The sequence below is a fragment of the Rhinatrema bivittatum genome, chromosome 2, assembly GCF_901001135.1.
Source record: "Rhinatrema bivittatum chromosome 2, aRhiBiv1.1, whole genome shotgun sequence".
NCBI classification, from domain to species: domain Eukaryota; kingdom Metazoa; phylum Chordata; class Amphibia; order Gymnophiona; family Rhinatrematidae; genus Rhinatrema; species Rhinatrema bivittatum.
The window spans coordinates 587,850,344-587,865,895 of record NC_042616.1 but is presented as its reverse complement, the minus strand read 5'-3'; the positions used below and the strand labels follow the sequence as shown (position 1 = coordinate 587,865,895).

Here is a 15,552-nt window from a genome sequence, read left to right as displayed (position 1 = left end):
TCTCCCAGTGATGATCTTCTCCAGTTTTCCACTTTCCAGGTGTCCTACCAGAGTACAATTTAAATTGAAATGATAGGCCAGGACAAACTGGTGGAGGGGTGGCTTTATATGTTAAGGATGGAAGAGAGTCAAACAAGATAAAAGTCTTGTAGGAGACAAAATGCATTGTGGCATCTTTATGGATAGAAATTCCATGCTTTATGGGACCTAGACTAAGCTGGATTTGGGAAAGATGGAAAAAGGTGGTATGATAGGCTGACTCAAGGAGAGGTGAAAGAATAGGTTGGGTTGGATGGGGAAAGTAAAAAAGTGATGGGATAGGCTGGGAGAGAAAAGGAAAAAGATAGGACAAGCTGAGAGAAGAAATTGCAATTCACGATTCATAGCATCTGAAGAAAAGATCCTTGTTCTTTCAAAAGTTCCCATATATTCATATCTGTCGATTATTCTTCTGTTGCTTCAATGAATGGTATTACATACTGCACAAAATCTAAAAAGCTGCATGAAATATTAATGAAAATTGAGTAATTTATTTGAATATATTTAAGCACAGAGGATCCCTAATTGCAAAAAAAAGTGAAATGGCAACCAGAGATCAACGGTGGTCTATGGCATTGCAAAAAGAAGCAAACTGGCAGACTAGATGAAAGCTCTTAAACAAACTATTCTTACACAAACTTTTTAAAGCAATACTCATGGGTTGACTTGTCAGTGTTTTCCCTGGTGAAAATGTGCCAGTATGCAGTTTGTATCATTGTGGAATATTCTACAGATTTACCATCACACTTTGCACAAATGCATAATCCAGAGGGCTGAGCAGGGAAGTGGGTTTAATGCACCTGGGGACATTCCATCAATTCAATATAAGCAATACTTGGCCTGTCTTTGAAATGGTTCGCTTTTTGAGACTCTTCCCTGGTCTCACACCGAAGGACATTCAGTCTCATAAGAGTGTGTATGAGGCTGGCAACTGCAGACAAGCAGTGGCTACACAGCTTAAATTCTGCTGGAGACAATAAATCCTGTCAGATGTGGAAAACAGTGCCGGGCTTTGTGTGCTAGCGCGCTGCATTAGCCCCTTAGATTTTAAAGCAAGATAATGTCTGGTGTATTGACAGGTTTAAATGAACTGACAAAGTGCTCAAGCAGTACAGCTTCCAGTATATGTGCAAAAATTCAAACGGTACTAAAACGTTATGTGGATTGCAATGGATATTATGTACCTAGAAAGAAGCGCCAGCCAGAATACAAGAAAAGGAAAGGTGAAAAGCCAAATGCCAGAGAAGAGGAGGAACAGAAAGGTAGCAGTAAAGCTGCACCACAGGGGTGTCCCTGTGGCAGAGCTCAGGGAGATGGAAGCACCGAGCTCCACCAAGCTAACCATTCCATACTCATAAACTGGAAAGCAGAGGAAGCAAAGGAGAAAGGAAGCCTGGGAAAAAGTACATGGATGCTGGGAAAGCTGGAAAGAAGCTAAGATATACAAGTAAGGACTGGTGGGAGCCTCGGGATGCCAAATATCCTTCCATTTACTTGAAACAGTTGGCAGCAATGTAAGGCTTGGGGGACTCGGACCTTGACTGACTCATGATGTTGCTAGACTCATGTGCCTGGCTCTGGTACTTCACACACTCTTGTGAGATCTCAGCATGGCTATAATTTGCTGTGCCTACGGGAATGTCAAAAAGTACCCCAGTGCCTGAGTATAGGGGCACTCCAGGCTGGGTTTCTGAAGTAAACGCGGTAGTAAGAGGTATACAAACTTATGCATACACTTTTACACCTGATAATTGACTTGTGCAATTGAAATCAGCCTTGTCTGCTGTTTTTGGATGGGCGGTGAACTGGTAAGGGGTTCAGGATGAAGTGCTAGAGGGTCTAGATGAACTTGAGAAAGACTGGGTGAACTAGCAGAGGTATCGGCGAGCTGGTGATTCCAAGTATGCACACAAGTAAGCATTTTCAGAATGGTATAGGCACATGCTTTATAAAATAGCTGCCTCAGCATTGAATTTGAGGTGTTTATTCATGTGGTGTCACAATTATTTTGTGCATAACATTTACAGTACATGTGTATGTTTATAAAATGGGCAGGGAAGGTATTCGTTTTCTTGCATTGGAAATATACATTTGTACTGAAACATATGCACATATTTTTAGAGCAGAAATAAGCAATATTTTATAATCCATGCAGCTCCTGCCACACAGTTTATACTAGCATTAATCTCTGTGCATTCATTTACACGGGCAAATACTGTATGCAGATAGGGTTGAAAGTGAGGATCCAGTGGATAAACGTATGCACATTGTTCCACAATGCACATACTTTCACCCGCATAGAGCGTGGGTAAGTTTTGAAAAGCCCATTTCCATGGGTAGAATGGAAACGGTCTGGAATATTGCCCTCCCCATATTTCTCAGCATTTCTGCAATCCATTTAGTGCACTTTCATGCCAAGTGTGGTCAGAGAAACTGAACTTTATATGTTCTGCTCCTGCGAGTAAGAGGAGCAGATGTAGAGGAGGAAATGGCAGGGCTGCACCTTAAGAAGTGCTCCACTGTTGCTGTGGCATGTTCTATGTAGAAGTTCACTCTCTTCACCCACAGCCTTTGGTCTCTTTTCCTTTCACATAAATGGACCCAGGAAGAACAAAAGGTATAGGCAGGACATGTTAAAAAAAATGTGTTCAAGTGAAAGATGGTTTCTTTGCTATAGGATCCCTGTCAACATGTCATTCGTTTCCCCTTTTCTGTTCCCTGCAATAAAGGGCTGAGAGACATTTAAGGGGAGTGGAAGAGAAAACTGTGCTGCTGCTCCCCCTGCTGTTCTCTGTTCTTGTAATCTAGATAAATGGAAGGTGGAAGCTCAGAGTGCTATGAACCTAAATATACAATTTACTTTATTGGAACTCGGTACCATGAAAATACAATTTGTTTCCCAGATTCTTCAGTTTCATTGCAATTTAAGAAATCCTAATGGTGTTACTCATCAATTACTAAAGGACCAGCAGTATAAATCTGCGCTATATTAAGATTGACCAGATTGTTATCAAAAGGCAAACACAATATACAGTCAAATGCCACCATGATCAGCTAACACCAGCTGCTCCTGAGTACAGCTAGACTATACCACCGTACTTTAATAAGCAGTTGCTGTGACTAGCCCAAAATATGACTCCAGCATAAATAGACTTGTAATTCAACAGGAGCCTGGTTAAGAGAACAACTCTGCAGTACAGGGTAGGAAACAGGATGGCTTCTTGTTTAAACGCAGGACAAGTGTTGATTAAGAAGATTAAGACAAAATACTTTCAAAAGCTTCACACAATTCTGCATCAAACACAGATGGTGATGGAAGAAAGATTGTCTGCAGTTGTCCCTAGATAACAAATATGGAATTACATTAAATAATTTCTTACGTGTTAATCTCCAGAGAGTGCCTCCCATACCGACTGTCAATTATGTACTTGCCCGGATGGGTGTGAACATTGATGGGCACATTGTTTTTGTACCTATGAAAGAGAAAGGAACAGGGCATAATGAAGTATGATGCGGTTGACAGGGCAGTACTATTGGCCTGATTCACTAAGCTTTATTCCCATAGACACAGAATGGAAGCCTTAGTAAATCAGGCCTTATATGTCTTGTTTGCGGTAAACAAAACCTAGCACCATTTGTGATCTACCAGAGTCTCTCAAGGATATTAAATCTTGATTTTAAAGTGTAGCTTTTCTGTATCCAAAAGATAAGTCCCTAAACCATGAATCAAGTGGTTCTTACGAAAGGTTTCAATCTCAAAAGCTTTGCTAGGATTTCGATCCCTAAATTTCAGAATCGGATGTTTAAGTCTGAAAACTGGGCACCTGAGGAATTTTCATAAAATTATTTCTCTGCATCTAAATTTATGGGGTGGACAATTTGAAAGCAATTGATGCAGGTAAAAAGCATTTCATCCCATTAATCAGTTGTCTGAAAGCTGTCTTCCCTCAATGTGGCCAAAAGTCCATGCATTGTAGAACAAGTCTTAAACTCTACACTGGCTGCCCATATCCCTACATAAAATTCAAAGTTCTGACTCTCAGATTCATGGTGTTTAATAACATTGTCCCCACATACCTAACTAGGAAAATAAAAGAATATCACTCACTAAAAAATATTTGCTCAAGTCAAAAACAACTATCTGCTACACAACTCAAAACTCTTCAATTTAAAAAAACAACAACAAAAAAAAAAAAACAGGCCTACAACCTTCACAGGCACAGCCCCAGAACTATGGAACACACTCCCCAATTTACATTCAAGGAATCAATGACTACATGGATTGCCAACACCAATTAAACATGGCACCCTCCAATCTGCTCTAAATCAGACCTATCAACCAACCCATGCTAGATGTAAATAAGCTAATCCTTGTAAATAACTAAAGATTCAATTATGTAAACTGTTCTTTGTAGATCATAATTGTCAACTATTACTAATACTATGTAAATCATAAATAGTATGGACACTCATCAACGCATGCATCACTAGGGTCAGACTAATCGACATTGTAGTTTGCAACCTCCTCCCTATTTTCACTTTTATGAAGAGGAACAATATTTGCCCTTTTCCAGTCCTGTAGAACCTTTCTAGTCTCCAAAAATCTATTGATCAGATCCTTCAGTTGACCTGCCAGAGCCACTCTGACAGCTTCTCGGATATCCTTGAATTATTTATTTATTTATTTACATTTGAATACCTGGTTTTATTTGTCCACTTTCAGTTCTGCACAACCATCTCTTCTGTAAATGGTATGACAAATACCATTGCTACTCCAGCCAATACATTGTCACCAACTCAGATTTTAATACTATGAGCTGTGAAAAGCACTAGCAATGTATCTATGCAGCCACAGTAAAATATTTTGGGGTAGATTTTCAAAGGGTTACGCGCGTAACCCTCGAAAACCTCCCCCTGCACATGCCGAGCCTATCTTGCATAGACTCCGCGGTGCGCAAACCCCGGGACGTGCGTAAGTCCCGGGGCTTGAAAAAAATGGGCATTTCGGGGGCAGGGCCGTGGCCCCTGGAACAGCCACCGGGCCGGGGGATGGAGAGCTGGCGCACGCAGGCGTAAATTCTTCTACAAAGGTCAGGGGGGCTTTTAGTTAGGGCTGGGGGGTGGGTTAGATAGGGGAAGGAAGAGGAAAGTTCGGGGGCGCGGAAGGAAAGCTCCCCCCGAGGCCACTCTGATTTCGGAGCAGCCTCGGAGGGAACGGAGGAAGACTGCTCGGCTGGCTCACGCAAGTTGCACAATTGTGCACCTCCTTGTGCGCGCTGACCCTGGATTTTATAACATGTGCGCGGCTGCGCGCGCATCATATAAAATGAAGCGTAGATTTGTTTGCGCCGGGTTGCGTTAACAAATCTACACCCGCGTGCATGTTATAAAATCTGGCCCTTTCTGTTTTATGTTCATAAAACACTGCATAACACAAACCAACCAAAATGAAGAAAGTCATTTGGTTTACTTTTTTTCTTTTTCTTTCTTTGGCTCACCAGTATTAAGAACCCTAAATCCAGCCACTAAGTGTCACTGGCGCATGATGACAATGACTTCCTCCCCCCATGGGTTATTTGATATAGTTACGATAGTAGATAAAGATCAAAACGTGTTTGTAACGTCCCTTCGACCCTGGTAACCATCACTGCCGATGTCCCTTTACATTCTGCTGCCCGGGTCCCTCAGGCCTCACCGCTGCACACTGATGCAGTGCTCTGGCTGTGCATCTTCCTAGGGGCGTGTGCACCTCTCCCATAATTAATGGGCTTCTGGTGGGAAATCCTCCCTTGGTGCAACATCGGCCTGGTGTATTTAAGGGTCGGCCTTGCAGCTTATCGATGCTTCAGCAATAGGTCTCCTGTGCTAGTCATTTATCTTGGTTGCAGTGTTCTTACTTTCCAGCCTTTCCTTGCCACGTTCCTGTCTGTCCAGCCTTGCCCTGCTGTGTCCTGTATACTCAGCCTTATCTTGCCGCATTTGTTTGTTCTCATTGCCCTGACTCCCTGCCAGCCTTCTGCAGACTGATTCCTCTGTTGCCAACTTGGAGTGCCTTGGACCCTTGGTTGATCTCCGCCTGTCCTGACCTCTGCCTGGAATCTGTCGCTGCTTTCTCTACCTGCTCTAACCTCTGCCCAGATTCCATCTCTGCTGTTCTCTGCTTGTCCCGACCACTGCCTGGATTCTGACTCGGTTGTTTTCTGCCTGCCTTGACCTCGATCTGGTCCATCTACACCCTGCCTGTCCTCAGAACCCAAAGACTCAGCCTAAGGGGGAGGTGGCTGGTATAAGTGAAGACTCCGGACTATCTGTATCTGTCTTCTGCTGGGATGTTTATGATATTTAATATTTTTTTTGATGTTTTATGTGGTATGATGATGTTGGCTTGGCCTGTTGTGGGCTCAAGTTAAGTTTGACTGCAAATCTCTCTTATGTTTTATGGTCTTTTTAGTCTGTGTTTGGTGAGGGTTTGTCCGTGTCTCCGCGTATCAGGCAACACCAACTCAGCAGCGGTCCAAGGGCTCACTCCCCCCAAAGTGTTACATGCTTTTTATAATGTATATATAATTTTTACCCGCCCAGTCTAGATTTGTCCACTTTGAGGCAAGGTGCATACAAATTCCCATATGTAACTGAACATCAACTCCTTACTCCCCCATATCCTTTTAGCTGACCTCTCAACGTTTTCCTACCACTGCCATCCATATCTGTCCCAAGCATATCTACAATCTGTTCTAGCAATGATCTTGACTCCAGGCCTTGCCATCTTCAACACTGGGCCAGATTTTAAAAGGGTTACATGCGCCGGGCCTATTTTAAAAAGGCTTGGCGACGCGCGTAAAAACCCCGGGGTGCGTGTAAGTCCCGGGGCTTGCAAAAAGGGGCGGGAGGGGGCGGACCGGGTGGTCCGGGGATGGGTGGGGCCAGAGGCCTCCGACAGAGTGGCCATTGCCGCTCTGTTGGAGGATCACGTGCTGGCAGGCTGCTGACGCGTGCAACTTGCGCCTGCCCAGAGGCAGGTGCAAAAGGTAAGATAAACATTTTGGGGGGTTAGAGTAGGGTTAGGGGGGAAAGGTTAGGGGAAGGGGTGGAAAGGTCGGGTTAGGGGAAAGGGAACAGGGGAAGGCAGTGCAGCTCGGCGCGCGCAAGGTGCACTCCCTGCGCGCGCAAGTTATAAAATCGGCCATACATGTGCGCGTGCCAGGTAGCGAGCGCACATGTAGGCCACGCGCGCTCCTATTAAAATCTACCCCATTGCTTTTTACAAGACCAATACTTAAGTCAACACCCAGGCCCTCTTCAATGTCTTGTTATCAAATTTTGTAATAATCTCCGTAGCCACCAAGGTTAATGAGGATGTTGTAAAAAATGCAATCTCCCCATGCTGACTGAAGTTTGGATTTTAATTATTGTGAATGCATATCCAGCATAACTCTCTGTTTCAACAGCAGGGGAAATGAAGAAAAGTGGATCTATATACAGACAACAACCAACAAGGACTGAATTACATAGTCTGGGTAAACAAATAAGCATGGGTGTAGCTTGCTCATGGTTACTACCCCTAACTAATTAAGCTAGATATTTCACTTAGATGCAGCTCCAACACTGCTCTCTACATTAATGGTGGGGGTGGAAGGGAAATAGAACCAAAAGGTCACTAAAAGCCAAGAGTAACATAAGTATGAGAGAAAAAAAAAGTGCGAAACTTGCTGGGCAGACTGGATGGGCCATTTGGTCTTCTTCTGCCATCATTTCTATGTTTCTATGTTACCCCAGCCTTCTTGGAAGCCTGTTGTTGTACTACTATTCTTTAGGGTTATAACCGCTGCTGTTTGCAGGTTTACCCCAATACTTTTTTGAAGGCCCAATTCAATCATACCACTGCTGATTAGGGTTGTAATACACTCAACACTCAGATCCTCTTTTGGAGTGGAGAATGAGCTTGAGGGGAAGAAATTTTTCTTAAACCTAATCATCTTGGGAAATATAGTTTACATAATCTCCATCCTTCCTATGATGAACAAGGCCTTCTAACTACGTATTTCATAATTCTTAGTGAACCTGGCGTGTTCAGAAATGTGTCAATATAATTTAAAATCTTTCCCTCACCTACCAGCTATTTAATTTTGACTCATATCACCATGAAAAAATTAAGTAAAATATAATTTAAATATCAGGGATACTACTGGTAGTCAAAGTGACTTGCTATGTTAGCTGGAGTATAGTTTAAAAATAGAAAATATTGCCTAGTTCTTTTGCTATTGCTTTCCACAGTCCACAGGACTACAGCCTGAGTTGGCGGCATTTCTCTACATTTTGTTTAGAGGATTGTGCTTTGATTTATAGAAACTAACGCATGCTACAGACCCAGTAAAGCGATCCAATAATGAATGGTATTTAAGGCACTAAAGTTTTGTAACATGAACCTAGTAGGTATTTTTGAGAACTGCAGTCCTCTTTTCATACCTAGCATGTCAGCAGGTGCAAAGAGTGAAAAGTTTTCCATGGCAGGTTTCAAACTGATCGCTAAATAAGCCTCACATTTTAGAACCACTTTTTACTTCTGGAAAATGCAACCCCAGCCTGGCTAGGTCACTGCTAATATTAGATAACAACCTTCCCACCAGTATTATTTGCTAATAGCTTTAAGCCCTCCTTAGGTTCTCAGATGCTTTAGGCTTTTCATATCCTCTTTCAAATGGAGCCTGTACACAATTGCAGGGATTAATTGACTTGCATTCTACAACAGGAACCCCTGCAGGGAAAGCCCATGAGGCTTGTACTTTAGCGGTCACTGACTATATGCAAAATGTTTGGCCATTCTTAAATATTAAGTACCCCCCCCTTCACCAGAAATATCACCAGAACAATGCTACATGATCCATTTTTCCAATGCACAATACATTAGATGCACATTAAGGAAATAAACTTTCAATCATTACAGAGAGATGAAAAGCCCGTGGGTACTTTCTACCTGCAGATTTTATGTCAGTTTTCAAAGGGAACTTTATCCCTTTTGAAAGGTGACTCAGAGACAGTACCCACGCAGACTTGCACTTGCTGTCTGTGCGTGTATTTCTTCCGGTGGAATTTCCATGCATACCTTTTGAAAGTAAAATGTATGCATGTAAATCCCGACTCTGTTCCGTCTCCACCCTGGAATGCCTCCCTTGATGCATGTGTACATATATGCATATAAACTGATGTACATGTATACAGGTGGGGCAACTTTCAAAGGTGCCAGTTAAGCAGGTAAAGCACTATTCTAGCCACCTACATGCCTTTGAAAATTGCTCTCTAACTGGCCTCCTCAATAGGTAATTGCGTTGAAGAACTGCATGGCATTATAAAATAGTCCTTGGTTTGGTACAGGACCATGTCCAGTTAATCATTTCCTACATTCATTACTGAGACATTTTTTTTTCTAAATCTAAGCTACTATATACAGTATATATGTGACAAGGGCCCCAGAACAAGTCCTGGTCACTGGAGTTGTATTTTGGAGAAATTCCTGAGCAGATCACTTTACCTCTATGTACGGGTTGGGGGTGATGAGCCATTTTAACTGAGATTTAGTTGGAGGTTTTGGGATATTTTTTTAAGAGCATGTCATAAGGAAGAATCAGTAGGAGGAAGCTTTTTGGGACAGTTTAAGGAGGTGTTCAGAGCATGTAATATTATTCTTTTTTTGAGTCTTCGTCTTTGGAATTGGGCTATAAGCCAGGGGGGAGGACATTTCTCTCCTTTTATGCAGTGATCTAGCCAATTCATAAAGGCCATGGCTCCTCGGCAGTGCCACCAAGCCATCTGGGAGGCATCATGGACCACATAGATGTTAGGAATCCATTCCTTATCCTGAGAAGAAGCTGAAAGAGAACTTGTAAGTACTCAATACCATATCTTGTGAGGACTATAACCAGGCAGCCTGGACACCCATTCTTCTATCTCACTCCCGCCCATCCAGGCCGGACACCCAATATTATACACACACAAGGAAAAGCCTGAGTCATAACTGGGATGCAAATGGCCACAGCCATTTATTAGAGTACCCTAACAAGGGAGTCTAATTTAGGTGCCAAGTCCTGCAACCACCGCCTCATCTCAAACACAGGGCAAGTGTCGATATCTCTGCTTCATTCCGCACAAGTGGAAACGGGAGGGGGATGGTCTCGCTCACCATGAGATGGTTCCGCCATCACCAGAGGGGTCCAGGGAGATCGCCACACAGCAGACCTCTCCAGAACCCCTCGCAAATGTACCTGGCTGTCGATTCATCAAGGCCCAATCCCGAGCTAGACATTCGTTCTCCATGGCCAGGTGCCGAATGGTGGCCCCAAGGCCATGCTCTTCCTTACCAGCACCTCCCTGCTTTGTTTCACAGCCTCCAGCATTACAATAGCCTTTCCAAAACTCGTATGCTGTTGCCGCAACAGCATAACAATGCACAGTGATTATTTGCTAGCTAACAATTCTTACTAGCTGGGGGGGGGGGGGGGAATTGCGCCGCACCGAGGGCAGGGAGAAAAAGGCCAAACAAAAAGGGGAGCCGGCGGGTTTTAAATCTCCTGCCGGTTCCTCCCCTTTGCTGACATTATCGCATCGCTCCCCCAGCCAATCACGTGGCCTGGCATCAAGGTACGTTCTGCTGTCACCGTGCCCGATGCTGGACCAACCGGGGGAAGCGACATCACACACAGTGCCCAGGCACAACGAAGAGGAACTCCTGCTCATGGCGCTGGTCGGACGCTGCCGGCGCCATTACAGCCAGCTGCCACGGGAAGGGAGGGAGCAGGGCTCCTCTTTCTTCCATGCACGTTCGGTAAGCCTGTCCCCAGTGTGGCAGTGGCGGTACCTGCACGGATGCAGCTGGCGCCTGGTTATTTCCAGCACCCGCACATCTGTACTGGGGTGCCTTCCATTAACCGGACACCTGTGTTTCTATCCCGTCTGCCCATCTGGGCCGGACACCCAACATTACACACACACACACAAGGAAAAGCCTGAGTCATAACTGGGATGCAAATGGCCGCAGCCATTTATTAGAGTACTCTAACATGGGAGTCTAATTCAGGTGCCGAGTCCTACAAAACACTGTTTAATCTCAAACACAGGCAGGTGTCGATATCTCTACTTTATAATGCACAAGTAGAAATGGGAGGGGGATGGTTTTGGTCACCATGAGCTACAGACCGGCGGCAGTCTGCCGTCACCAGAGGGGTCCAGGCAGACCGCTATGCAGCAGGCCCCGCCAGACCTCCTTGCAAAAGCGCCTGGCCGTCAATTCATCAAGGCCCAATCCCAGGCTTGACATTCGTTCTCCATGGCCAGGCGGCTGAGGGGGGATATGATAGAGGTCTTTAAGATCATGAGAGGTCTTGAACGAGTAGATGTGACTCGGTTCTTTTCACTTTCGAATAATAGAAGGACTAGGGGGCATTCCATGAAGTTAGCAAGTAGCACATTTAAGACTAATCAGAGAAAATTCTTTTTCACTCAACGCACAATAAAGCTCTGGAATTTGTTGCCAGAGGATATGGTTAGTGCAGTTAGTGTAGCTGGGTTCAAAAAAGGTTTGGATAAGTTCTTGGAGGAGAAGTCCATTAATGGCTATTAATCAATTTTACTTAGCCACTGCTATTAATTGCATCAGTAGCATGGGATCTTCTTAGTGTTTGGGTAATTGCCAGGTTCTTGTGGCCTGGTTTTGGCCTCTGTTGGAAACAGGATGCTGGGTTTGATGGACCCTTGGTCTGACCCAGCATGGCAATTTCTTATGTTCTTATGTTCTTAAGTGGTAGTCCCAAGGTCATGCTCTTTCTTACCGGCACCTCCCTGCTTCGTTTCACAGCCTCCAGCATTACAATAGTCTTTCCAGGACTCTGATGCCCCTTCTGCCCACACTGGATGGGTTCCCCCATACCAAACGGCTTTGGCTCCTGTGTCAAACCAGTGCCTACCCTCTGCAAAGCCTGCAGAAACAAATCATTTCCCATCATTCCCCATATTTGACAAATGCACTCCTTCTGGAGCATACAATTCTGCACAACGCACATCAAACCACACATACCTCGCATGATATCTGCCAAAGCTTTGAATGGCCTTGGCTATCTATCGATGGAATTGGCTCTGTATCTTCCCCACCAGTCAATGCCCAACATTTTTCGCTGGGGTATACTTTCGGACCAGCAAATTTTTTTTGTTTTTTGATGACAGCCATGCTGACCCGCATAGGATCAAACTGAGTCACCACCCCTTCTGGGCATAAGGTCAAGCAGGTTCTTATGGCCTGGATTGGCCACTGTTGGAAACAGGACGCTGGGCTTGATGGACCCTTGGTCTGACCCAGTATGGCATTTTTTTATGTTCTTCTTATGTTCTTATGTCATGGCTATAAGGTCAAGCACCGAATCACAGCTACTCCCTTTTCAGAATTAGGGCACGTGCAGCATCACAGCCGGCCACGGCCGGACATTTTCCATACCTTTAACAACTGTAACCACTGGGCAAGGCTGACAGGAAACCTCAGGCGGGAATTCTCAGATTATCTCCACCCCAGTAGAATTTCTCAGATTCTTTCTGCCCAGAGGGACTTTCAGATTCACTCCGGCCCCACGGGAATTCTCAGATTTCTCTGCCCCATCAGGACTTCTCTGATTCACTCCACCCAAGTGGGATTTCTCAGATTCTTTCCGCCCAAGCGAAACTGAGGCTTTTGCTTTGCGCGAGCCCTCCTACAGGCGTTGTGACGGCCTTCACCAGAGGGGGTCAGGGGGCCCCTCAGAGCCCCTTGCTGACAAGTCCGGCTGTCGATCCGTCAAGACCCAATCCCCAGACCTTACATTAGCGCTCATGGCGCGATCACTGTAATGCGTTCCCCTCGATCACTGTAATGCGTTCCCTTCGATCAGTCCAGGACTGTCTCAATCTAGGCACGGCATGCCATTCGAGAAGCTGATATCCTCTCACAACAAATCTCCAAAGAATGCAGGCATGAAGGCAACCTTGAAATGCAAAGTCTCGAACTTGTCTGCTGCTACTACAGGCAGAACACGCCAAAGCATTAACAAGAGGTCGTGGGACAGGATGTGCCCAGACAGGAACGGGAGGTTATAGGTCAGCAGTCTCCGTGTGTCGTGCCAAGGTAGGAACTCTCAGGCACCCCCTTAATGGCAAAATACTGCTCTGAGCGGCCCGTTTCCAGCTTCGAGAAGAATGGAGCAAATGAACCTCGCAGCATCTCGTGAGCCTTCCAGTTCTACGGGACCATAGTTGTACTGGGACCTGCTCTCCACCCAAGCAGGATTTCTTGGATTCCCCTGTGCCAATGAAGATGAAGGTCTTGCATATAGGTAAAAATAACCCTTGCTGTAGTTACATGATGTTAGGTTCCATATTAGGAACTACCACCCAGGAAAAAGATCTAGGCATCATAGTGGATAATACTTTAAAATTATCGGCTCAGTGTGCTGCAGCAGTCAAAAAAGCAAATAAAATGTTAGGAATTATTAGGAAGGGAATGGTTAATAAAATGGAAAATGTCATAATGCCTCTGTATCGCTCCATGGTGAGACTGTACCTTGAATACTGTGTATAATTCTGGTTACTGCATCTCAAAAAAGATGTAGTTGCAATGGAGAAGGTACAGAGAAGGGCAACCAAAATGATAAAGGGGATGGAACAACTCCCCTATGAGGAAAGGCTGAAGAGGTTAGGGTATTATGGTTTTGTAAGAATGTGAACCCTGGGCCGAGATGAGAGATGTCTCCGCCCACAGGGAGCTCTGTGAGCCTCACTGTCAGTGGGCATGGTCTCAGCGACGTAGGACACAGCTGTGATAGAGACTTTTTTAAGGAGAAAGACAAGGCATAGCCCGCAGAGTGGGAGATGCCAATAAACACAGTTCTTGAACAATAGGATATACCCAGGGTGGTACCACTGATGAGAAGATCTGGTAGTGGCCCGCAGCATGGGGTACACCAAGAGATTCCTTCATACGGCTGGAGATTACCTTAGAAGTGCAGATCCGGTAGTGGCCCGCAGCATGGGGTACGCCGAGGATGACTGTACTGAAGATGAAGATGTAGATGAGGTCTGAGGTTCAGGAATCCGGATGTGGATCTAGTAGCAGATGCAACAACACCCAGCAGCTCAGGATTTGTAGGAACACTAACTACTGAAGAGGAACGGTAGTGGCCCGAGGCACGGGGTACATCGTAGGGAACTTCAGTAAGGCTGGTATCGTAGACGATAGTAGCAGGCACTCACAAGAGGAAGCTCCAGGAGAGAGTCCCGAGAAGTGAGACAGAAGTAGTCTAAGGCAGGAAGGCCCTCCGAGGAGCGGATAGCCAAGAATATGGAAGGGCCCCCGAGGAGCGGATACCCAGAGCATCTGTTTACCATGAGAGACACTGGAACTGGAGATCCAAGAATGGAGCGGATTCAGCAACGAGAGAACTCCTGCTAACTCGTAGAGGCACAGGGTCGGTCAGCTTAAGTACAGCAGCGGGTTGACATCATGCAGAGGGGATGCCCCAGAGGTTCCCGCCATGACGTGTACAAAGGAGGCCCTTGCGCACGTGCTTTAGGTGATTCCGGAAACAAGATGGCAGTCGACAGCGCCCACGCCGTCCCGGGAATGCCGGAGATGTCGGCGATGGTTGGCAGAGGCCACCATATGTCCTAGGATTGACGGTGCAGGGAAAAAAGAGGTGAGCATGAGAGGTCACAGCCGTCTGCGACTGATGGACGTAACAGTAACCCCCTTCTTAGCGCCCCTCCCCGGAGGTTTCAGTTTCCTAGGATGTAACAGGTGAAATTGTCTGATCAACTCCTTGTCAAGGATGTTTCTTGCAGGCTCCCAACTATTCTCCTCTGGTCCAAATCCTTCTCAGGATATAAGGTACTCCCAGCGTCTTCCATGTTTCCTTACATCAAGGATGTCTTCCACCTGATAAGTAATGTCCTCTTCAGCAGAGAGAGGTTGAGGCTCAGGTGTCTTCCTTGAGAATTTCGATAAGATGAGCGGTTTTAGGAGAGAGATGTGGAAGGCGTTATGGATTTTAAGAGAGGATGGTAACTGCAAGCTGTATGTGACTGGACCCAGGTGGCAGAGTATTGCAAAAGGCCCTCTGTACTGGGGCACAAATCAAGCTGAAGGCAGCTTTAGACGAATGAAACAGGTACTGAGCCAAACATTGTCCCTGGGTCGTAACAGCAGAGCTGTTCTGTGATAGGCATCGTAGAACTTTTTCGCTTGTTGCCCAGCTTTCAGGAGAAACTTTCTAGTGTGTTCCTAAAGCTGATGCAGTTCTTGCGCAGAGGCCTGGGCTGCAGGAGAAGATACTGACAAAGGCATTGGTAGAGGAGGTAGCGGTTGACATCCATAGATGAGTTGAAAAGGCTACGATCCTGTGGAAGCTGATGAATGGGAATTCAGCGTGAATTCTTCCCAAGGGAGCATCTCGGACCAGTTGCTTTATCTGGAATTGACATAGGCCCGGAGAAACTGCTTTA

At 45.4% G+C, this 15,552-nt stretch overlaps 1 protein-coding gene across 4 annotated transcripts in view; it reads right to left on the bottom strand.

The window, feature by feature from the left end:
• MYOM1 (myomesin 1) overlaps positions 1-15,552 on the bottom strand; it is a 326,724-nt gene that overhangs the window by 226,040 nt on the left and 85,132 nt on the right. For all 4 annotated transcript variants that reach the window (XM_029591071.1, XM_029591066.1, XM_029591067.1 and 1 more), the window contains one exon: positions 3,420-3,512. In XM_029591071.1, the coding sequence (XP_029446931.1) occupies positions 3,420-3,512 (93 nt within the window). The remainder of the gene's footprint in view (positions 1-3,419; positions 3,513-15,552) is intronic.